We start from the raw sequence: 24,167 nt of genomic DNA on the forward strand, positions 1-24,167 counted from the left end.
AACATGTAGAATATTTTCATTAAATGAATAGCAGGGACAAAAATTAAAAGCCACATATATGAGAAACAAAAAATTAAAGACCAGTCGTTTGAAGGGCAATCCATGCGGAAACTTCTATGAAGTTAACGTGGGGGAGACTTAAATGGCAATCTTTTAAAAACTGGGATTTTTTAAGATGTTATATATAATAATATTTGGAATCTTAAGATGGATAAAAAAACTTAAAATAATTACCTGGTGAAAAAATAATATTTCAATGTTATATTGAGTTAGTTGATGCTTGCATAAGGCATATCGTGTAAATTTCCCTTTTTTTTTTCCTTCTCGAAGCTGGTGATCCAATTGAAACAAGCTGGTTGAATGGGTAGTTTCTATCACCGGGCTTGTTAATCCAATATCCACAGTTAGAACATTAGTAGTTTCCTCCGAAATTCATTTGAACCCTTGGACGACAGTCTAAGTAGTTCGTTGGTTAAACAATTTCTGAATGCAACTCAAGTTCCCTCTTCCCCAAATCTCCATTGATTAAGAGTTCACAGTTTAATAAGTGTCACGCGTTCGAGTTTCAGTAACTATGTATAGGTCCGTCCAACTAGGCATTTTCTACTCCTATTAAGTCTTCACTGTGTGAACAAAAACTAATTCCTCAGCTCAGACTTTAAGGCAGCAAAATTTATGGGATTTTTCTTATTGTATAGTCATCCACCAAAATAATAGTTGGAAAAGATATATCTTCCATATATTAATGTATATATACATATAATTCATAATTAGTGTATATTTTTGTATTTATGGCTGGCGGCTATATTTTTCTAGTGAGCGGCCAAATGTTTAACTTTCCTAATAATTATTCCAACCCGTGCATTTGTATCATTTTTTTGTGCGGATTGCCCTTTAAAAGCAATGGTCTCTAATTTTTGCCCCTCAAATTGGTGGTTTTTAATTTTGCCCTTCGCCTAATACCTCAAGGTTTTGGGTTCGAATTCTAGCTCAATAAAAAAAAAGAATAAATTTTGCAAGGCAGAGGTTTGGATTCGCAAGGCAGAGTACGTGCAGAATTTTGAATGCAAAACTGCAGGTAGAGTTTTGCATTCAAAATTCTGCCTGAGGCCTAACTTTGGCCCGAATACGCCTAACTTTGCTACAAAACTCTGCCTTGCGATTTTTTTTTGACTGAGCAGGAGTTCAAACCCAAACCTCATGGTATTAGGCGAAGGGAAAAAAAATTAAAGATCAGTGCCTTTGAAGGGTAATCGTGCAAATGACCCCATTTGTATTATGATAAATCCTTAATCTTTTCAACTTACATCATGTTATGTTATGTAAAAGCCCCTTTTAATAGGGCAATTTGCACGATTGGCCTTATTGGGGGGTGGTCTTTAATTCCCCCCCCCCCCCCCCACCCCTCAAATTGCTGGTCGTTAATTTTTGTTCTTCGCCTAAAATACTCCGAAGTTTTGGGTTTGTAGCCCGGTTCAGTCAAATATATATATATATATATATATATATATATATATTGCAAGGTAGAATGTCGTAGCAAAATTAGGCCTATTCGGACAAAAGTTTGGCCTTAGGCCTTTAAGGCATAACTTTTATAGCATTCCAGCAGAGCAAAAAAAAAAAAAAAAACTGTCTTGCAAAATTTCCCAAGGCAAACTTTAAAGCAAAATTTTCGTGAAGCCTTGCCTTGCGAATTTTTTTTTTTTTTTTTTTTTTGAGCGGGGGTTTGAATCCAAAACTTTAAAATATTTTCGATCACTTTTTTAAACGAATGCCAAAAATTAGACAAAAAATTAAAGAACAGCGCCTTTGAAGGTCAATCCGTGCAAAAAAATGTTAATCACTCGGACACCATTTCCGGTTGTTGCTGGAACCCACAAGGCCTAGCCCGAGTATCTGGAAGGCCCAATGGTCACTTCTTCGGGCAGACAGCCCAGTCCAGTTTTTGATGGCCCAATATATGCTTTCACGTTTTCACAGGCTCAGAATCTCAAGATCGAGGTATCAAGTTGACACGCAATTCTCGTGACTTCACTTCCTACCGCCCCATTTATCTTGTTATGTTCTGCAAATTCGGCAAACCTCTCTTCTAACTTTAAGCACTTATTATTATTGTTCTTCTTTACAATTTACAAAATTACATGGCATTTACCCTTTTATAGAGGAAAACAAAAAAGATAGATTACAGGTGTGTTCGGTATGAAGGAAAATATTTCCTTGGAACATGTTTCGCAGGAAAATAAGTAGGTTTCTTACACATTTTTTGTATTCGGTACGTAAGCAAAAACTATTATCCTAAAAGAAATTGTTATATAATATAGACAAATGTTATGAGGGTGAGTGGTGGGTGGTGCGTAGTGGCGGATCTAGAATTTTCTTTAAGGGGCTTTGAAAAATAAAAATTTCAATAAATTCCAATCTAATTCCATTGAAGTATAAACTTATCCTTCTTCCTCCATTAACACGTATTCCATACATTTCAAAACTAATATTTTCAGGATAGAAAAGAAGCGCGAAAAAACTTCAAATTGAACCTTATACCTATAAAAATCCTAGCAATGACCTACCATTCAATTTATGGATTATTTTTTCGATTTATGACTGTGAAACTTTGGTTAGCTCTTAGTTCTTTCACGAATAATATCTCCTTGTTACGAAGAAATTACACATTTATCCTTCAAACAGAATGGTCTTTAATTTTTGCCCTTAGCAATCGAACCTATGTCTAGCGGGGGCAATAAATTCTTTAAGGGAGCGAGACATAACTTATGAGATATTATGGTGCAAGAATATAAACTTATGACCGACGTAAAAGTTGTCAGTTACGAGGGATAAAAATTAAAGACCAGCACAAAATAGGGACATGAGTGCCAATGACCCCCTTGTTACTTCTCGTAGCTTACTGGGCTGCATAAGATCCTGTGAGCCCAAAACCAAAATCCAACTTGGTGAGCCCAACGTCAAAATAGCAGTTGAGCTGCTCTCTACATCACAAAGGGCAAATATGGAAATTCACATATGCTCAACCAATAGCATTACACCCAAGTTGCTTCCTATAAAAGTGTCCCCTCGAACGTCCTAATAATAGATGCTTCTATTTTGTAATTGCAATAATATCACTGTTTTAAAAAGCACATCTACAATTATAGAAAAACAAAAAGAAGAAAAGAAAAAAGTAAAGAATACAAGTACAGATTCTTTTAGGTGACCCTCTTCTTATTCCTTCAAAATTTCATTTCTTTTATTTATTTTTTGGAAAAATTGAATTGATTTTATATATATAACCTCAAATAAATCTCTCTTTTTTTTCTTTCTGGGTTTTGCCTATTTTGCCTCCTCTTCCTTTCTCAGGTACTTACCATAACCTATCTTTATTTTTTTCCTTTTTATTTCTGCATCATTTAATTATAAGAATTAATAAGGTAACTCCAAAATTTATCTGGGTTTTTGTTTGTTTGGTAATCTGTTGATTGTTGAGATTTGTTATCTGTTCTTTTTTACTGTTCCATCTCAATTTTGGGAATTGGTGTTATTGATGTTGAATTTAATCCATCCATATATGGTGTTAATTGTGTTTTTGCTGAGAATTTTGTTTCTTTAGTTATTGTAATTAGCTTAGTTATTAGGGTATCTTGATCTAGGGTTAAAGTTTTGATCTTTGGGGATTTCATTTTTGTATTTAATTAGATCAATTTTTGGGTTATTTATGAGTAAAGATTGGGTTTTTAGGGTGTTCTATTGTTTTAATTTTAGCTGATTTGACACCTTATTTAGATGAGCTTATATTAGAATGTTGAGATTTTGAGAATTCCCATACTAAACTGGATAATTTTGTAACTGAAAATGGACAGATGTGTAATATTTATTGGGGTATACCTTTGGAGAACTCGAAGTGGTAGGGAAATAAATTGCATGATTTTGAGCTTATTTTAGAGGCCTTACCTTACATAAGAAATGATGGGTTGTTCGTGTTTCAGGCGGATTCACTTCCTTCCTTAATTAAGTTGTGGGTCTAGTGGTACACGAGATTATCACGTAATTTGATCTGTTCCAAGTTGTCGGTTTGTGCTCCTGTCGGTGTGGCTTTACTGTACACGAGGTTATCACGTAATTTGATCTGTTCCAAGTTGTCTGTTTGTGCTCCTGTCGGTGTGGCTTTAGTGGTACACGAGATTATCACGTAATTTGATCTGTTCCAAGTTGTCGGCTTGTGCTCCTGTCGGTGTGGCTTTAGTGGTACACGAGATTATCACGTAATTTGATCTGTTCCAAGTTGTCGGTTTGTGCTCCTGTAGGTGTGGTTTTAGTGGTACACGAGATTATCACGTAATTTGATCTGATCCAAGTTGTCGGTTTCTGCTCCTGTTGGTGTGGCTCTAGTGGTACATGGGGATTATCACCTAATTTGATCTGATCCAACTTATCGGTTTGTGCTCCTGTCGGTGTGAAAAAAGGATGGCGAGGGGAGGCAGGGTTGGTCGCAAGACTAATGATAGGAGAAAGGCTGGATCCATGTATAGAGGTTCAGATCAGTCAGATGAGGATTACACAGTTGATGACGATGAGGAGTTTGATGAGTCAGAAGATGGTTATTCTTCTTTTGTTGGAGATGAGTCAGAAGGGAGTTTAGGTGAATATGAAGTGAAAAGGGTTGTTCGATCAAGAGCACCAAGCAGAAATAAAAAAGGCACTGTAAAACATAGAAAGAGAAAGAGAGTTTCATATAGAGAAGATGATGATGAGGATGATGGAGTTGATGAAGATGATGAGGAATTTACTCCAGATTGCTTGGATGAAGAAGAAGAGTTTCCAGTAAAGAAAGGGACAAATAATTCTAGCAAGCGACGGTCACGTAAAGGCACCGTCAAAGATGAGGACGATGAGGAATTCACACCATATTCCTTGGATGAAGAAGAAGAGTTTCCAGTAACGAAACGGATGAATAATTCTAGCAAGCGACGGTTGCGTACGGGCACTGTCAAAGATGAAGATGAAGATGATGAGGAGTTTACACTAGATTGCTTGGATGAAGAAGAAGAAGAAGAAGAAGAGTTTCCAGTAACAGAAAGGACGAACAATTCTAGTAAGCGAAGGTCACGTAAGGGCACTGTCAAAGATGAAGAAGATGAAGATGATGAGGAACTAAATCTAGATGGCTTGGACGAAGAAGAGGATTTTCCAGTAATGAAAGGGATGAAGAATTCAAGCAGGTCACGGAGGCGTAAGGGCACTGCCAAAGATGATGACGAGTATGATGATGAAGATGATGAGGACTTAAATCTAGATGTCTTGGACGGAGAAGAAGATTTTCCAATAACGATAGGGATGAATAATTCAAGCAGGCCACAGAGGCGTAAGGGCCCTGCCAGAGATGATGACGAGGATGATGATGAAGAAGACAAGGATGATGAGGAATTCACTCCAGACAGCTTGGACGAAGAAGAGGATATGCCAGTAACAAAAGGGATGAAGAATTCGAGCAAGCCAAGGTTGTGTAAGGGCACTGCCAAAGATGATGACGAAGAGGAGGATGATGATGATGAGGAGTTCACTCCAGATGGCTTGGACGAAGAAGAGGAGTTTCCTGTAATGGAAAGGATAAAGTATTCAAGCAAGCCACGGTTGCGTCGTAAGGGCATTGCCAGAGAGCAGAAGAGAAATAGAAACCATAAAGAGTTGAAGAAGATCACAAGAAAGAAACCACAGAAGAGACGGCGGCTGAAAAGGAAAGCAAGATCTGAAATAGATGAGGAGTTCATAGACGTCGATCCACTCACGGAAGAAAAGAATAAAAAGAGTGCAGGTCAGAGGAGAAAAAGAAAGAGACTAACACTAGATTCTGATTCTGATTTTATTGCGAATTCTGGATCATCTGACCGTGAGTTTACCATCTCTGAAGAAGAGAGGGAACAAGTCAGAGAGGCTAGTAAATTTTGCAGGAACTTGGTGAGGGGCTCTGTGTCTTTGAAACATTCACCAAGAGAGGAAGCTCCGCGTCTACAAAGAAAACATCCAGGAAGAAAGGCTAAAGCAAAGGTGGAGGAGTTAAAGACTGAACCTGGAAAGCAGATCTGTGGCATATGTTTGTCTGAAGAAGGGAAAAGAACAGTTAGAGGGACACTGAATTGCTGTAGTCATTACTTTTGTTTTGCTTGCATCATGGAGTGGTCCAAAGTGGAATCCCGTTGTCCACTGTGCAAGCAAAGGTTTGTAACAATCAGTAAGCCTGCGAGGTCAGACACTGGCTTTGATTTGAGGACTGTGGTTATTCAGGTCCCTGAGCGTGATCAGGTTCAGCCCTTTCTTACTTTTGTGCATTCATTTATATAGTAAACCTGAATATTTATTTGGTTAAGTTCTTGGGTTTGATTACGTAAAAACAACAAATTTTCTAACTGCAGTCAAATGTTTAAATTGTGTATATAGGTTTATCAACCATCTGAAGAGGAGCTTAGGGGTTACCTTGACCCGTACGAAAATGTATTATGTACAGAGTGTCAGCAAGGTGGGGATGATGCTCTTATGCTACTTTGTGATCTCTGTGATTCACCTGCGCATACTTATTGTGTTGGTCTTGGACATGAAGTACCTGAAGGTAACTGGTACTGTGAAAGCTGTCGGCCAACTGTTCTTGCTTCTTCAAATCCACAAAATCTGAACCCTATGCCTGATAATAGAACAAGCACCAATTTTTCTGTTGGGTCACCTCCTGTTGCTAATGTAAGAGAAATGTTTGATCTTAATGAAATGTATGTGCCTGATACCCCTTTGGCTGAAGATTCAGGTGAGTTTCAATCTCCCCGAGATGGTCAAGTTTCTCCTCTAGCTTCTGGGATTGGGGCATTCACAGTTTCTGACCGACGTAGAATACAGCGGCAAATACATCAACTCCTTCATAATAGGAGGAGACAACTTGGTAATAGTCTCGTTGGCTCTCAAATTGCTCGAAGTAGGGAATTAGCAACTCAACCTGCCGTAGCACAAAGGGCAGCGCCTCATAATACATTTTTCCAAGGAAGGCAACCAGAGAGTAATGCTCGTTTACCTCAAAATCGGAACCTTGCACCCGAAAGGTTAAGTAATTTGAGTGGGCAACTGAATTTGAATGGAGCCTCTACATCATCACAAAGTTTTTTTGGTGAATTTTTAGAAAGTGAATTGCAAGGGACCGAAGCAAGTTTCGGCTTTGGTTTGGCTCATCAGCAACTCCATCCCTGCAGTAGCAGATCTAACGCTGGCCCTGATACCAGCAATTCTCCTTGTCAATTTAGAGAGGTGAGATCCTTTAATTAGTGAAGGAGTTAGTGGAATCAATGGTTAGAAGTTATTTAAAATCTGATTCAGAGATTCAAAATTGAGGGAGTCTAGTTTAATGTTTCCTTTGACTGAATGTTCCAGGGGGCACTTCGAGTATATTAGTATGATTAGGTTGAACGGATGTGGAGAATATATCTAGCCTTGTTGCTTCTTACACTCCAATCTGTGTATGCAAGTGAAACATGACTCATGTCGTTTAACATTTTCTCATTAGTCAAATTGATCAGAATTTAGAAGGGTCTTCACTGTGCTAGGAGAACGTATTTAGAGCAGTGTGCACTTTAACCTGGACGCCCACCCTTCCCTCTGCTATCGTTGATGAATAATGCCATATTATCTTTTTTTTTTTTTTTTTTTTTAATGATGCTTGATTTTTGTACTGTGAACAAACTCGAGCTTCTTTTCGCCTACCTATAGCTCATATCGACATTTTAAGTTAGCTATCTCATTATGTGATTGGCCATGAATGTATTACTTCGATAGTTCTATGCAATTTCATCTTCTTTTTTGCATCTTTCTAGTTTATTTACTAACCCCCCTCCCAAAAAAAAAAAAAACTGAATATATTACATGCTTTGATACAGCCTACAGTACCTACAAGGACATTGCCCAGTACTCTTAGAAGACCATTTTAGCTGCATGTGCTCGAGCATCGTGAAGTGAAGCTCTCTGTGCAGTCGACCATAATTTGTAATTATGTTGGGAGACTGGCTGGCAGCCGAATCTCCCCCATGGAGGGTCGGTGTCCTCTTGCCTCTTTTTGTATGTAAGGGATGATGGTGAGGGGAATCACCAGTAGAAGACAGTATGCTGTTTGTTGAGGTGTTGGGATTTGATGTGCGACTACTCAGAAATAGCGTTAGCCATTCTTTCTGCCCATTGACCCAGCCGGACAAATCCATTTGTTAGGATAGAATTTTCAGCTTTACACTTGTATACCCTGCTTTATTGACAAAAGATCCCTTGATTGTTAAGAATATGCAACAACCATTGTTCGTCATTGTTATTTATTAGTCAATTTTTTATCCGAGAATGATACTCAGCTGCTTTGATATGTTGGAATTTTACGAATGACCAAGACAACTGCTGTTTTTCTGTTATAACTGGTTCTTGTTGGCTGAAATCCCTTAGTTTATTGTTCGCTTATAGATGGCACGTCTTTTTACTGCTTTTCTTGATCAGGATCATGAGAACTGGATAAATGCCACAGGTTGTTATGTGAATTTCCATTGTTTCATCCATCTCTTTAAGTGAGGGCCTGTAAAAATCAAAACACTAGCTTCAAGTGCTTTTCTCTCTTTTATTTCCCTCTGGGAAGTGTTAAAAAAGAGGGTACCGGTAACTCTGCAAAATATCATGGATAGTATTGTCAACAGAAAATTGTTACTTTAATTTCTATTTGGGGAAAATCGCCAAAATGTTAAAATTGTATGTGCTTGACAGTAGAATTATTTGATTGGCAACAGATGAAGAAAAATGACCATTAAAAACATCTACTTTTGAAATGATGCACATTGGAAAACCAAAAAAAAAAAAAAAAAAACGACACGTGAAAAAAATTTAATTCGAAGAAAACGTACTTACATGAAAGTGAACTTAAAGATCGACGGCAGCTCCGCAGTAAACCATACCCAAATTCGAAATATTGGATATTTTGTTAGTTCCCCCTATTAGTAGTAGTAGGTAGCAACCTTTGTTTCTCACCTTTCTTCCAGCTTTTTCCTTATAAAAGTCTAATAAAGTTGTTCTTTCTTAGTACATTGCCTTTTATTACTTACGACACAAAATTTTCCAAAACTCATGACTCTCCATTTGCATCTACGTCCAGATAGGTACTAGGATGTTCAATATGGTATATCTATTGTTTTGCTGTACTTTCCTTACCAGTTCCTCTAGATTATATTAGATTTGGATTTTTCCACATGAATATAAATTACAGCAAAGCACTAACTTAAACGTTTATTATATTCTTTATCATACTCTTTATGGTAGCATGAGCTGCGATAAAAGAAGATACATCAAGAGTCTGCTGCCTATCAACTAAGTTCTACAACCAAGATAAATTACATGGATTACTACATCTTATTCCACAGTGGGATTACATTGTGCCAGAACGCGCACGGTGAGGGATGACTAACCACACAGCTTATCAGTAAACTGCTGAACCCTGGACAACAGCCGTGTCAGCCTTCATAAATTATCATCCAGAATGGTGGACATTAGCAATCCTTGGACGAACGAACTCCTCTTTGTCTTCTCCTCATGATCCTTGATTGACAAAGGGGGCTGTTGAACTTTTCTGCAAAATAAGTTGCAATACACTATAAGACAATGCGAGCTACCTGTATCTAGATACATAAGATCCAAAACTAAAGGCACAACTAGGATGATATCCTCATGATAAAGACATCTCACATGCCTGTTTCCTTCTCTCAGATAATAAAGCCGTAAAAAAAAAAATGACAACGTTCTTCTTCAGCTTCTTTTTGAAACTTTTCTATGGAACGAATTGACAACAAAGATATCCCAAAAGTAAACTATACTAGAACAACCCAATAATAACACCTCTGATTCATTTATAGAAAATAAAAATAAAAAAAAACCTCTAGTCTATTTGACTGCCTTCATAAATGTCAGACAAAGAAGGGTTCCTCCATTCAGTGTAACAGTGATTTCCATGTCATAGCACAATTTGACAGAAGCCACCAATCAGAGCTGGTCTAGCAGAATCCTAGTTGAGCATTAATCCCTCAAGCATGACATACTGAAGGCGAAAACTATGAAAGCAAAAATTTCAACTTTTGTCTGTTTCACTGTAAGCAGCTCAAAAGCATTAAACCAGATACTTTAGCACACCCAAATTTACCAGATTGTAAATTGGATAGTCATATCGGCATTTAGCCAATAACAACAACGGCTATAGTGCAAACTTGTTGGTTGGTAATATGAATCTCCAATATCCCTTCCACTCCATTCAGACTTCACCATTCCTAAAAAGTTGTGTTTTAAAACAAAGTTGGGGTATCTAACACTAAAGGTTCCCATTTAGTAAAAATTCCTTTTCTAAAAGATTACTAAAATTTTGCACTTAATTACACATGTTGGTAGCAGCTCTATACAAGTGTTTATAAGAAGCTACTATACCAGAGCACAAAAAAGAATAAAATACATACCTTTCTGAGGCAGTTACTATTGAGCTTTTCTTGGCTGAGATTGTTTCAGCAGGAGAATGCGTTTGAGCCCTCTTGAAATCATCACCCATCGGCAAAATGAACGATGACAACAAGGGGTCTGGTGCAGTACTAGTTGAGGAAGTTACACGAGAAGACCCTCCAAATAGAGACTGCAAATTTCCTTCTCGCAGTTCCTTCCTTAATAAGGAAAGTGTTGAATGAGAACCAACTCTGCGAGATTTCCTCTTGCGCTGCATGTAAGCTCAAGTCAAGGAACTCAAAATAGCTGATGAGTCGCTCATTGTCATTGTCATACTTCCTCTGTTTCTCATGATATCAGGATTTTAAAAAGCAACAGAATTCCTTCCATACGTTATGGAGATCAACCTTTCATCATGTTTTGGATCCCCAGGACAACCCCTAGGTTACCTAAAAAAATTTTAACTTTGATATTCATCTATAAGCAGGAGAGTCTATGTATTTTGCAGTTTGATTTAAGTTATAATATACTGTGTATACATCTTGAAAAAAAAGGAATACGCTTTTATCCTTCACTGATAATTAAATATTGTCTCCAATCCACTTAAATCGCTGCCTCCCGAAAAAAGGAAGAAAAACTAGTTTTGTCACTGATCACAACTATGATGCTACACAACTTAAACAAGAGTATCAGCTTTCAAAGATCAGCATCTGGGGTGCTTTCATTCAATGTGTACGAGAAAATGATCCTTGGGTCCCCAAGACCATGATAAATGACATTTTCTAAAGCCTGCCCAGAAGTTCTAACGGACTGACATGGAATGAAAACGTAATGTTGTATGTCATTGAGCTGAGGTCAAAGATGCATTTGAAGGTGTGCTTTGATAGATAAGTCGAGATGACAGATGCCTATGAAGTGCGAGAGGGACATAGTAGTTCGCTTTCAAACAACTGAAGGTTTTAAAGAACTTAAAGTACCCCAAAATATTACGTCAATTTCAATAAAGTACCCCAAAATATTACATCAATTTCAAATACTTTATCTTAGCCAAAAGGCCGAGAAAGGAATCAGAATATGAAGGCATATTTTTGTACTCTTCCAGCAGAAGAAAACAGATGTGAGCACCAAACCATAGAACCTCATCTTAAAGGCCCTAAAAAAAGAAATTGACATACAGAAACCTACAGAAAAGAATAAAAATTAACAGCTTGCATCGAGTGGCCGACAACAACCAGAGTGTTACCAAAACAGTCAACCATCTCAATTCAGGAGCTTCAATGAACACACTCTAAAAAAGAGAAATTTTGTGATAAAATGATGGATCAAGAAATAGGGAGAGAGGCAGAAAGAAGAAGAGTTTGACATTATTCCACTGGTGGAGGACCTCAAACTCCAATTTACTATAACAAACCTCAAAATTAATGCAACGCTCTTAACATCTGGAGAATTTTAAAAGCTAGGAATTGTGATTATTATACCCAGCTTATCAAAAAATCCATCTCCTACGTTCGTGTTAAGTGACAATTTTTGCATAAGACATTGCTATTTACAAATAAAAGAAGCACCAAAAGGAAACTACACAAATGAACCAAATCGACACTGAGATACTGAATAAAGGATATTTTGAAGATATTCCCATGCTGTAAGGTTATGTGTGCAACCATATCAACGCCCACCCTCATAGCACAAACTGGACACACCTACACAAAGAAGGCAACTGTGAGTAATAGTTCCAAAAATAGCTTCCATATGCATCAGATATTCTTGACAGCATACTCAAATCAGCAAATTAGAAGAAAACGCCAGACAGGAGAAAATTATCATATCAACAAGTTACGAGGGATTCTACCCCTCCCTAGCACCAACGCTCCTCCAAGAAGATTGAGAGGGAGACTCACACAACAGCACAAGGAACAGCTAACGTTTAAGCAATCCACATAACATCTCTGACCAGACAACCAAATATTAGTATAAAGCACCTCGATCAAGAGAAAGACAGAAAAAAATGAAATCCCAACCACGAGCAACGGGTAAAACTTCTTTAGCATGATTTTCACAGACATTCAGAAATACTAGAACAATTGCAAGAGGCAAAAGCATGTTTCTGCACCACTCAAGAATGCCCAACCAGTACATACAAAAATGAAATACCATCAAAATGCAACTGTATTAAGTCATGCCATCATAGCTTGAAATTTCAGCTCATAAACCAAAACAATTAACACAATCTCTATCTTCCAACAAATGAAAAGACGTTTAACTTCTACACAACAACAACATACCCAGTGTAATCACACAAGTGGGGTCTGGGGAGGGTAGGATGTACGCAGACCTTATCGCTACCTTTGTGGGGTAGAGAGGTTGTTTCTGATAGACCCTCGGCTCAAAAGTTTAACTTGTACACATTCATAATAATTTAAGTGTAACCCGACACAATATCCAATTTTTCTACACTAGGGAAACAACTAAGGATGATCAAGAATACAAAAACTGAACAAAAAAAAAAAAAAAAAAAGAGAGTGAGTGATCTGATACCCCATTCTTGGCCTCAACAGGATGCTCATCATCAATATGGCAACATAAACCAACAATATCAAAATACTCAGAACAAAAGCAGCAAGGAAACTCCTCTCTTATATTATCATCATCCACCTCAAGTTCCTCAAAACCCATCAACATTTCCGCGTCAATACTCTCCCATTTCATTCCTACACCCAAAATTAATCACATAAAAATCCAATCTTTAATCGAAAAAATCACAATAATTCTAAAAAAAAAATAAAAAAAAAATACCAGATCTCGACTGAAAAGCAGATTGATAACGCCTGGAAGCAGAAGATAAACGAGCACTCCATGAATCACCATCCATATTTGCTTCACCTCACTTTGAATTAAGCTAAATTTAAGTACAAAATCCACTCAACTGTTCGTTCTGAAACCCTAAGAGAAGGGTAGGTTGGTAATTTATGAATAGTGAGTAGTGTCGGTGTGTGATTTTTGAAACGAAGGGAAAGGAGTGCGATTTAGGTGAGACAAAACGACGACGAATCAATGAAGATGATGTTGAGGAAGAAAACAAGTAGATGATGAAGAGGAGGTAGAGAAGGCTATTTAGCAGGTGAAAATGTGTAAGTATTTTCCACCTAAAAGAAGACCACACACACTTTTTATAGTATCTCTTGTTTTTCATTTCGAAACATCATTCCTTATTCATTTATTTTATTTACTACTTATGTGAGGCCCGTACTAAATCCGGGCTCAAACTCAAGATATAAAAGTAGATATTTTAACTAAAAAAATATAATCTGTGTTAGTACAAGTGTACAACAACAACAACCATATACCCATTGTAGTCTCACAAGTGGGTAATTATATAAAAGCAAAATTTTCATTCCACTGCTTTAATATTTTAACTTCCATTTTGATAAAATTATTTACTTCAAATCAAATGCGGAGCCAGAATTTGACATTTATAACTTATGTATTCTAATTTTCTGAAGTTATTTAGTTCTAAATAAATAATCTATACATAGTTAATGAACTTTTAAGACAAATACATAATTTAACTTGTGCAGCGGATGGAGCTGCTCCTCTCTTAATTAGGGATTAGGGGTTCGAACATGGATATGGAAAAAATCTTTGGAGGAAGCGTTCCCTCCGAATAGGCGCGATACAGTGCTAATTATCTAGATTAAATGGGCTTAAATGCGGATATCGAGCACGAACCAGAAAATCAAAGAACATGAAAAATGAGGTAGAAGGTTCGATAGCTTTTGAAAAGTAGACCTTAAAAATAAAAAATAAAAAAATTGACTTAAATAAATAAGATTAGGACCTAAAAGTAATTAATTAATTTTTTTTTAAAATAATTAGAAATTATTGTGAGGACTACAAAAGTCCCCAGGTTCGATAGCTTTTGAAAAGTAGACCTTAAAAATAAAAAATAAAAAAATTTACTTAAATAAATAAAATTAGGACATAAAAGTAATTAATTAAAAAAATTTAAAAAATTTGGAAAACTCTGTGAGGACTACAAAAGTCCTCACATTCCCTCTTATATTATATAGTAATCTGGCTTCCAAAATTACAAATTTATTTCTTAGGTAATTTACTTTTAATTAATTAATACTGTCAGTTACACTCCAAAACGTCGGTCATACTATACAGTAACTAGCAATACCTCTTTTAATGCTTTTGGACTTTGACAAATTTAATACTCTATATCGTAACAAAAAATTATATGGATGAATGTATTTGACAGATTGTATCATATTAGGGGGTGGTTATTGTAAATACAAATATATCTGTATACATTGGTAACATTTAATTAAGTTCAATTTTGATTCATATCAATAATCAAAGGAATATTTAATTAATCAATATACTTTGTATTGATTACTGTCTAGTATATTTTTAAATATTAATATTGAAGTTTCTTCCTCTTAAGGGCATCTCCAATCCATTGCACCATTTTTTACACCAAAATGGTGCAAATTAACTCCAACCCATTGCACCATTTTTTGCATCAAAAAAGAATATTCCTTTTATATTTTTCTCTCTCTTTTATATTATATTATTTTCTTTTACTTAAATTTTATTTTTAATTTCATAAAAAAAATCCTTTCTTTTTTTTTCTTTTTTACATATCCATCTCATGTAATTCATAATCCTTTGTTATATAATCATTTAATATAAAATTATTATACCATAAAATTTTAAATAATATAAATTGTAAGCAAATATTATACGTTATATATATTAATGGATAATTCAAATAAAAGTGAAATCATTGATAAAATATAATTAAATAAATACTATTACATTAAGGTAGAATTTATTTTAATTTCTACATAAATATTCAACTTCCATGATTAGTACGTTGCTCCCATAAATGCTCTACTAATGCATTACGAAGTGCAAAATGAGCATCTTTGTTCTTAATTTTTTTGTGTCGAGCTAAAAATTGTTCAAATCGATAATTTTCATCTACTACCATTTCTACTGTTAGAGTTGGACCTTCCCAAGCATCTTGAATTGGTGCATTAAGATCACGCTCATCCTCGATTATCATGTTGTGCAGTATAATACATGATGTTAATATATCATGTAGCACTTCTTTTCTCCAAAAACGCGATGGCCCTGCAAAACGAGATTGCAAAACTCTGAATGCACGTTCAACATCTTTTCGACATGATTCTTGTTTCGTCGCGAAATATTTCTTCTTTTGAGATTGTGGCTCATGAATGGTTTGCACAATTGTAAACCATTTTGGATATATACTGTCAGCTAAATAATAACCCATATCATAGTTGTTTTCCTAAATAACATAATGGGCAGGAGAAGCAATACCTTTAGCAAGATTGGAAAACAGATGTGACGATTCTAAAACATTAATGTCATTATTGGTGCCGGGCATACCAAAATATGCATGCCATATCCAAAGGTCATAATCAACTACAGCTTCAAGAATTATTGGTGGGGATCCACTACGACCTGCATATTGTCCAACCCATGCTGTTGGACAATTTTTCCATCTCCAATGCATGCAATCTAGACTACCTAGCATTCTTGGAAAACCACGTTGCTCACTGATGTGAAGAAGCCTTGCAACATCGTTAGCTGTTGGTGATCTCAGATACTGCTGGCCAAAAACCTCTACGATAGCTCGACAAAATCTCTTCATGCTTTCAATTGCAGTTGACTCTCCAATTTTCACATATTCGTTAGCGGCATCCGCTGGCAAGCCGTATGCCAACATTCTAAACACAGCTGTGATTTTTTGTACAATAGATAAACCAAATCTACCCATCGCATCAGCACGTTGTTCGAAGTACGTAACATGAGCTTTAATTGCATCAACAATACGAAGAAACAAATTCCGAGACATCCGATATCGATGACGAAACATACCATCATTATAGGGTGGATTATCTGAAAAATAATCGAGAAATAAATTATTATCAGCTGCTTCACGATCTCGATTGATTACTAAATGACCTGGAACAGAGCCAACTCTGAAAACTTCATTATTTTGATATTCTTGCAAATATTGCAACATATAGTTGTTCATGCGAATATTTTGCAAGATTACTTGCTGCTCTTCTGCAGTAGTATCATCTAAATCTAAAGATGATGATGATGAAGAGGAATTTTCATCATTATTATTAGATCCACTTTTATCTATATATATTCAAGTCCCAAAATACCCATTCATACGAAATTGGCTTTAGTTTTTCTTTAACCATATAATCCACTTTTCCTCTATTCACTTGCAAAAAATGTCTACCCGATCTACAGGATACTCTACCAATGAAGATATGATATTATGCTAAGTTTATTTAGATGTATCTCAAGATCCAATAACGGGTATAAATCAATCTAGAGATAATTTTTGGGGTCGAGTGGAAGATGTGTACAATAGTGCAAAGGATGAGTGTTAGGAGTATCGCAACAAAAGATCGTTGGAATGTCGAATTAAAGTTATTGAGAAGACTATAAGATAATTAAATGGTTGTGTACGTCAAGTTGAAAATTTGCATCCTAGTGGTGCTTCAAATAAAGATATTGTGAGTATTTATTTTGTAAATTTTTATACTTTATTTGTATATATTTACTTACAGTTTCCCTTCAATTTTTTTTTTTTAAATGTTGCAGATTAATCAAGCAAAATGTTTACTTATGCAAGATCTGAACTACAAAAAAAGTTTTAAATTTGATCATGTGTGGGATATGATGAAAGATTTTGAGAAGTTTAAAGATGTCGATGCTGGAAGTAAAAAAGTTCGAAAGCAAGGCTCTTCTTATATATCATCGGAGTCTGAGACTCCTACTCGTGATTCACCTCTAGTATCATCTCCTAACTTATCATCATTTTCACTAAATTTGAATGAGGATGTTGCAGGTGATTCCACATCATCACAACGACCTATTGGGGTGAAGAAAGCAAAATTGAAGAGAAAAATCGAAGAAGGTTTTTCATCTGCTATGCAAATGGTTCAATCAGAAAATAATCGGCTTGTTGAGTTGTTGGCAAAGTCAGGTGCAGACAGGCAGCGAGATTTGGAGATGAAAGATAGAGCTTTGAAACTAAAAGAATTAAAAGAAAAAAAGAAAATTTTATTGTCGAATTTAGATTCTATTGGTGATCCAAATATTCGTGAATTTATTCGACAAGAACAAAAATGAATAATGGATAAAAGATGTCAACAATTTCAACAGCCACAACCACAACAATCCTCTGCTCGATACACTCAATATTTTAATGATATTGGTGGATCTGGAAACGACCTACCAGAGTACTAAATTATTGTTATAATTTTCTAAATTATTATGTTGTTTAATGTATTTTCAATTTTAGTGTATTGAACATTGTTATGTTATTGATCATTGTGTTGTTATTGAACATTGTGTTATATATTCGAAATTATTATGTTATTGAACATTGTGTTATTTATTAACAACATATTATATTTTATATTTGCACTTTTCATTTTTGTGATGGTTATATTTTTTAATACAATTATAACTTATAATAAAATTAATTTATAAAACTTACACTCCAAAATTAAGATGTAAAATTAATATTATAAGATATTACATAAAAAATAATTAGGTATATTAGGAATCTAAAATTATAAATTAAAATTTATAATATGTTAAATTAAAAGTGTTATATAATAAAAAAAATATTAATGAATAGTAATGGTGTAGATGAATAAGTATATTAGGAATCTAAATGTAAAAATTAAAATTTATAATATGTTAAATTAAAAATGTTATATAATAACAAAATAATAATAAATTATTAATGAATAGCGTTGCACCAAATTTGATGCAACACTATTCATGCAAGGTTGGAGCTCCAAATGCTGCAAGGTTGAAGAAATGATTAATTAAATGTTATCAAAATTGAACTTAATTTCAGTACAAGTTAATAATTAAAGATTAAAATACGTAAAGGACCCACAGCTCTACCAAAAGTGCCCCCGGTTCGGTTCATCATTCTCAACTTAGCTTGAAAGAAAGAGGAAGATTGGAACTCCCTTCTCTAATTCCAACGTCATTACCGGAATAATCCATTCCATTTCACCGATCTCAGATCTAATACAACTGGAATCACTTATCTGAAGGACAATTGATAATGGCGAGCAGAAATAGAACGATTTTGTTTAGAAAGTATAGAGATGCGTTGAGAAGTGTTCGGATCCCTGCCGGTTCTTCCCCCTCCACGTCATCGGGTCATGGTAGTGGGCCCGTTATCGAATTGGCTACGACGTCGTTGCTTAATCCTAATAGATCTTATGCTCCTCTTAGTACCGAAGATCCTGGAACATCCAGGTTTGTATATACGTCCTTCCATTTTCACTTATTGTTCAATTTGTTCCTAAATGTTTTGTTTTAAGTTTAGGCTCATATTATGCTAGCTCAGAAATCTGGAAGTAATGCATTGGGAACTTATTTTGTCCAATTTATTTTGTTACGATAACCGAGATGAAGCTCGACTATTAGATGATAGTTATTATGAGTGTAATTATGCAATTAATATATCCAAATGAAGCTTGGTTAATCAGCTATTCGTGAAAGGAGGATAATTGGTGGACTTTTACTCAGGTGAAGTTCTGATAATAAACTTGATCTGTTGAATATGACCGCCGTAATTTAGCAAGTTAAGTTCTAATGTATGGCATTGGGAACGTATTTGTTCAATTCCCGTCGTTATGATAACGGAGAGGAAACTCAACTATTAGATGATAGGTGATTGAAGCGCTAGCATTACTAAGTCCAAGTTGCTAACTTTCTTCTAATGAATTGTGTGATTTTAATGGTTTAATCATGTTTCAAATTTTTGTTCCTATAAATTGAAGTGATGCGTGTAATGATGCAATTTAATATATTCGAATGAAGTTTGCTTACTCCGCTATTTGTGAAAGGAGGATATGGATGTCCTTAATGGTTTCCCCTAATCTGGATTACATGTTGTTCCCCTGCTGCAGTAATGGTCCAGTTACAGTAGGTCTACCGCCAGCTTGGGTGGACGTGTCAGAAGAAATCACGGGAAATGTGCAACGGGTACGAACAAAGATGGCTGAACTAGCCAAAGCTCATGCTAAGGCTTTAATGCCATCATTTGGAGATGGTAAGGAAGATCAGCATCGTATCGAGGCTCTTACCCATGAAATCACTGATCTTCTCAAAAGATCGGAAAAGAAATTACAAAGACTTTCTGCAGCTGGGCCTTCTGAGGATTCAAATGTTAGGAAAAATGTACAGGTGTGCCTTCATGACCCTTAAACCATTGCTTTCTTCTAATTTCAATTTAACTTTTAGCCTGAATGCATTAGTTCTCCTAGTTTTCCTTTGTGGATTTTTTCTTTTTAAATAACAAGTTCTTCTTTTGGCTCTGCTGCAAGACTACCGTATCCTGTTGCATCTCCGCATTAACACTTTGTTAGGTGATGTATTTTCTTTTTCTGTTAACCTTTTCCAGAGTTTCACAGTTGGAGAGTGGGGATTGGGGTCTAAGACATCCAGAGGGGCCAGGTCCCCCCCACCCCCCATTCCTCAATCTTCTGGCAGAACTATGTCCCATCTTCCCATGGAAAAAAAATCATAACCCAGTACTACAAAATAGCCCCGAGCCTGTCTCTGATAAGGAGGGAGACAAAATAGTTTCATTTTACGACAAATCTGGGAATGACTTTACATTGCTCAGTTGCAAGCTATAGAACAATTTATCTAACTCATTTGAAGTTAAACAAGTGATGCCCTGGACATTAACACACAACAGCACAACCAAGCTTTATGATTAATACTTTTTCCTTCTCCCAAGACCATCCTTATTACAAGTGTCAACTTTATAACAAAATGTTATTCCCTCTGCATGAATAAAAAAATATCCAACTTTGTTCATGTCTAAATATGTATATATTGCGGGTGCCCCCTGTATGGTATTAACAATGTTATACCTTCAAACATGAAGCTTACCCTGCTGTCTAATGGAAAAAAAAAAAATGAAGCCTACCCTGCTGTCACTCCACCGAACATACTTTTTATTCGCTTTATTTTCTTTCCTCCATCTCACCAAGAAAAGAGGTTGGAGGGGATTCTTTACATCCAGTTATATGCTTATTAACCGGTTCCTTAATAACATACCGGTAAGTACAACTTGATAAAAAAAAAAAAAATACCGGTAAGTACAAATTGGTAGCTGTTACTTGTATAACTTTCTTTTCATTCTCAAGCTGGAACTCAGAAGTAGTCTTCAAGACTTTTAACTTTTACACCCTCTGTCCGAGTAAAGCTAATGTTCCTTTTTTTTTTTTTTGGGTCAGTCCCAAAGAGTTCGACCTCTTCCCTTAGATGGAAAATTTCTCTTCCTTGGACAACTTAAACAGACGACTATATTTAATGTAACGGCATGGACAATGAAGATTCATATACCCAATGCCAACTTGCTTGGGATTGTAATAATTGTTGTAGTCATAATAAAGGAAAAAAGGTTGCAGTAAATTGACAATCAACATAAAAATAGTCATAATATCATTTTTTGATGACAAGGGAACCCGCAGCCGCTACCCTTGGGGTGCGCACAGGGTAAACCTCGCTTCTGTGCAATAGCCCGCAAACCACACAGGAGAGATAACCCGCACTAGGCAAGCCCCGTGCGACAAGCTCGACCTAGAAGACTATTGTAAAACTAGTCATAATATCATGAATCGTTTTTTTCATCAAAAAATAAAATATAATGCATCATTTGAACACCCTAACAGAGCAGAATAGATATAGAGATCATATTGCTGATCCCACCTAGTTTGAGATTGAGACATTATCAATAGTATCGATTAACCAGATTCAAACTAATATTTTCTGAGAAAGAGATTCAAACTAATATAACTATGATTGTATATCATTTAAACTTGATGTGACATCTTTTCAACAACTTCCTCACTTTTTACATTTTAATTATTATATTAAATACTTTTCTACCAAACTCAATATTATTATGTGTTCCAATATGTTACTCTTAAACTATGGCTGAATTGGGCCTATTTGAGATGGACAGAGGGAGTAGCATGGAAACTTCACATAGAGATGAGGTGTTCTATTTTTAAGAACTTGATAAGGGCATGGCTAATTAGGTGTCTTCCGATGCTCTATTCAATTTCATTATTAACGAATGTATTTTTAATTATAATTTCAGTTTGGTTCTGCAATAAATCTGATTGCAACAATTTCATTCTGCATTTGTGCTTACAACGTGATATTCCTATGACAGCGCTCTCTTGCTACAGATCTTCAAAGCCTATCCATGGAGCTTCGCAAAAAACAGTCTACTTATTTGAGGCGTCTCCAGCAGCAGAAAGAGGTGTGTAAAATAGTTTTTAGCCTGAGCAACAATCTGTTAGCAGGAGGTTAATACAAGCTGTTGAGATTGCACGGATCAAAGTCCTATATTATGACATCCCATACGCTCACTTGGCACTGTCTAGAGTATTAGTTAAACTGTTCATGTATACTCTTATTTTATGGATGCTTAATCAGCATGCTGCCTGTGTTTCAAGGATCGTATTTTTTGTTTGTTTTGGTTTTGGGGGGGGGGGGGGGGGGGGGGTGTTCCTGAAATATATCCTTGCAATCTTTCCTCAAATGTTGCTTTTCCATGTAGGGTCCAGATGGAGTTGACTTGGAAATGAACTTAAATGGGAGCCATTCTGGAAGGGATGATGATGATTTAGATGACTTGGTAAGCAATTTCTATTATATATACTTAAATTTCTTACTTCGACTCGGGATCCTGCAAATGAAATATGGAAATGTGTCTAATGGTCTGATGACTTCGTTTTGGTTATATCAATGCTATTGATCAGCAAAAGTAAAACAGAGCATTACCAATAAAATGCACCATGTCGTTAGATGTGACTGAGAATTAGACAGCCATTCATATTATTCTTGAAGTGATCAAACATGAGCTGATTAATTCTGATACCAGCTGAAGGTACTAACTCAGGTGATCGCATAAGGTGTAAAGAAAGAACACTAATTATTGTTTTAACATCAGTTACTTTTGGCAATAGATCTTAGTCTTTGATGATGTTTGTTTGATTGGATTCTCTTATTTTGGAATCCTCGTTACTTTTATGTCTGTGGTTGGAGGGTGATTGGTCTTACGTCCTTAAAAGTCGTTCCTGCCTTTGAAGAATGGTTTTAGGAGATACCTTGGAGAGTTTTGCTCACAAGAAAATTTTGACTGCACCAAATGTCTGTCCAGGGATTTAGTGAGCATCAGATGGCCAAGCTAAAGAAAAGTGAGGCATTCACAGTCGAAAGAGAGAGAGAAATACAGCAGGTGATACTTCGTTGCTGCTTGTGGTTTTCTGAAATGTACATTATCATTGCTTTATTTCTTAGCCTTCATTTGCCTATTTGTTAGGTGGTTGAATCAGTGAACGACCTTGCCCAAATTATGAAAGATCTGTCAGTTCTGGTGATAGACCAGGTTTGAACTTACAACTCCTTTTTCATATTCACCAAGTTGTGCTTCAGCAGGGGTTATGGGTGTACTGAACTTGTTTCTATTTACAGGGTACTATCGTGGATAGGATAGACCACAATATCCAAAATGTTGCATCAACAGTTGAGGACGGCCTTAAACAACTGCAGAAGGTCTCACCTTGCTTTCTTCATTGCCGTCTTTTAATTCACAAAAGTCCCATCTTTTCAGTTTGATCCGTCACTTCATTTAATTTTCTTGATTAAGGCAGCCATTTCATGTAATGTTATGTTGGGCTTGATTGAATTGCAGGCTGAACGAAGCCAGAAACGTGGTGGAATGGTCATGTGTGCGACAGTTCTAGTTATCATGTGCTTTATAATGCTGGTCCTCTTAATTTTGAAGGAGATAATATTCTGATTCTTGAAAGTATTATCTACAAACTTTGCATAGTATAGTTTTCACAATGCTGCACTGTGAAGCATGCCAATGCATATGCGAGAAGTGGACGAATGCTGTGAGCTAGCTCCATATCGTTTTTCTGCGACTACCTTTTATTATATCTGTATTGTTAGTGGGGACTGCGGAAGGTTTGTATTATAATCAGAGAGAGTTGATAGATCTCCAGGGTTCCTGTATAGAGCATCGACTGTCATATGCCGATGCTATTGGTAGAGGACATAATACGTATTCTTTACCCTGGGGAATTTTGTAGTCTCATTAACTTGACATTATATGCCTGGGAATAGATTATTCTGTAATTGTTCCCCTTCATTTTTTAATGAGACCCTAAAGATGGTTTTACGTTTTCAACATTCATTTTTAGCTATTATACTGAAAGTAGTCCCTCCGGGACCAGATTCACTTTCTGTTCCTTTTAAGTCTTGTGGAGCTTGTCGTTTCTTTTGTGTTTTTCACTTTGAAAACACTGTCCTGCACAAAAAAGAAAGACACATGGTATTTACCACACAAGGAAAAGACAAGAAATCAAGAATTTTGATAGGAAATAGGTCTTAGTTCTTAATACTGGAATGGAGTATAGCTGTAATGGGTGGGAAAATTATCTTGTATGCCCCCAGAAAGGGCAAGATTAATTCATTTGAAGTAATCTATGCTTTTTTGAGTTGTATCTGCACAAAGTAAAACTGATTCTCGTGGTGGGATGATACATAATTGGCAACAGGGGTGGATCCACACCATTGGGTGT

The 24,167-nt window shown here is 35.9% G+C and overlaps 5 protein-coding genes across 7 annotated transcripts; 2 read left to right on the top strand and 3 right to left on the bottom strand.

Moving 5' to 3' along the window:
* Positions 1 to 3,115: 3,115 nt before the first annotated feature.
* LOC132646008 (uncharacterized) lies at positions 3,116 to 8,382 on the top strand. 3 transcript variants are annotated; one of them, XM_060311251.1, is made up of 4 exons: positions 3,116 to 3,204; positions 3,978 to 6,291; positions 6,427 to 7,275; positions 7,902 to 8,382. In XM_060311251.1, the coding sequence occupies exons 2-4, from the start codon at positions 4,456 to 4,458 to the stop codon at positions 7,950 to 7,952; spliced, it is 2,736 nt and encodes a 911-aa protein (XP_060167234.1). In that variant the 5' UTR covers positions 3,116 to 3,204; positions 3,978 to 4,455; the 3' UTR covers positions 7,953 to 8,382. The 3 variants fall into 3 exon arrangements, with proteins under 3 accessions (XP_060167234.1, XP_060167232.1, XP_060167233.1); XM_060311249.1 differs by lacking the exon at positions 3,116 to 3,204 and adding an exon at positions 3,211 to 3,351; XM_060311250.1 differs by lacking the exon at positions 3,116 to 3,204 and having other exon boundaries at positions 3,910 to 6,291.
* Positions 8,383 to 9,264: 882 nt separating this feature from the next.
* Positions 9,265 to 13,625, bottom strand: LOC132598405 (protein DEHYDRATION-INDUCED 19 homolog 3). Its single transcript, XM_060311252.1, has 5 exons — positions 13,264 to 13,625; positions 13,006 to 13,178; positions 12,091 to 12,170; positions 10,491 to 10,745; positions 9,265 to 9,616 (listed from the first exon to the last, which is right to left on the bottom strand). The coding sequence occupies exons 1-5, from the start codon at positions 13,337 to 13,339 to the stop codon at positions 9,508 to 9,510; spliced, it is 693 nt and encodes a 230-aa protein (XP_060167235.1). The 5' UTR covers positions 13,340 to 13,625; the 3' UTR covers positions 9,265 to 9,507.
* Positions 13,626 to 15,328: 1,703 nt separating this feature from the next.
* Positions 15,329 to 15,772, bottom strand: LOC132644548 (uncharacterized). Its single transcript, XM_060361135.1, has one exon. It carries the CDS (start codon positions 15,770 to 15,772, stop codon positions 15,329 to 15,331), a length of 444 nt encoding a protein of 147 aa, XP_060217118.1.
* Positions 15,773 to 15,787: 15 nt separating this feature from the next.
* Positions 15,788 to 16,633, bottom strand: LOC132644551 (uncharacterized). The gene has a single exon (XM_060361138.1). It carries the CDS (start codon positions 16,538 to 16,540, stop codon positions 15,788 to 15,790), a length of 753 nt encoding a protein of 250 aa, XP_060217121.1. The 5' UTR covers positions 16,541 to 16,633.
* Positions 16,634 to 18,420: 1,787 nt separating this feature from the next.
* LOC132598406 (syntaxin-43-like) lies at positions 18,421 to 23,773 on the top strand. Its single transcript, XM_060311253.1, has 8 exons — positions 18,421 to 18,807; positions 19,464 to 19,740; positions 21,746 to 21,835; positions 22,136 to 22,213; positions 22,739 to 22,816; positions 22,901 to 22,966; positions 23,053 to 23,133; positions 23,273 to 23,773. The coding sequence occupies exons 1-8, from the start codon at positions 18,611 to 18,613 to the stop codon at positions 23,378 to 23,380; spliced, it is 975 nt and encodes a 324-aa protein (XP_060167236.1). The 5' UTR covers positions 18,421 to 18,610; the 3' UTR covers positions 23,381 to 23,773.
* The last annotated feature ends 394 nt before the right edge of the window (positions 23,774 to 24,167 follow it).

This window comes from Lycium barbarum, chromosome 6 (assembly GCF_019175385.1).
Source record: "Lycium barbarum isolate Lr01 chromosome 6, ASM1917538v2, whole genome shotgun sequence".
NCBI lineage: Eukaryota > Viridiplantae > Streptophyta > Magnoliopsida > Solanales > Solanaceae > Lycium > Lycium barbarum.

Bases quoted from the DNA above. Each gene is read 5' to 3' on its own strand.
- LOC132598406 (XM_060311253.1), top strand. From the start codon at position 18,611: ATGGCGAGCAGAAATAGAACGATTTTGTTTAGAAAGTATAGAGATGCG. The intron at 22,214-22,738 runs GTAAGCAATTTC...ATGTCTGTCCAG, and splicing joins ATGATGATTTAGATGACTTG to GGATTTAGTGAGCATCAGAT. The intron at 22,967-23,052 runs GTTTGAACTTAC...TTCTATTTACAG, and splicing joins CAGTTCTGGTGATAGACCAG to GGTACTATCGTGGATAGGAT.
- LOC132644551 (XM_060361138.1), bottom strand. From the start codon at position 16,540: ATGAACAACTATATGTTGCAATATTTGCAAGAATATCAAAATAATGAA.
- LOC132646008 (XM_060311251.1), top strand. From the start codon at position 4,456: ATGGCGAGGGGAGGCAGGGTTGGTCGCAAGACTAATGATAGGAGAAAG. The intron at 6,292-6,426 runs GTTCAGCCCTTT...TTGTGTATATAG, and splicing joins AGGTCCCTGAGCGTGATCAG to GTTTATCAACCATCTGAAGA. The intron at 7,276-7,901 runs GTGAGATCCTTT...GCTTTGATACAG, and splicing joins CTCCTTGTCAATTTAGAGAG to CCTACAGTACCTACAAGGAC.
- LOC132598405 (XM_060311252.1), bottom strand. From the start codon at position 13,339: ATGGATGGTGATTCATGGAGTGCTCGTTTATCTTCTGCTTCCAGGCGT. The intron at 12,171-13,005 runs GTATCAGATCAC...TTCTTTGTGTAG, and splicing joins CTGTTGAGGCCAAGAATGGG to GTGTGTCCAGTTTGTGCTAT. The intron at 10,746-12,090 runs ATCCTTTATTCA...TTGAGCTTACAT, and splicing joins CATGGGAATATCTTCAAAAT to GCAGCGCAAGAGGAAATCTC.
- LOC132644548 (XM_060361135.1), bottom strand. From the start codon at position 15,772: ATGGGTTATTATTTAGCTGACAGTATATATCCAAAATGGTTTACAATT.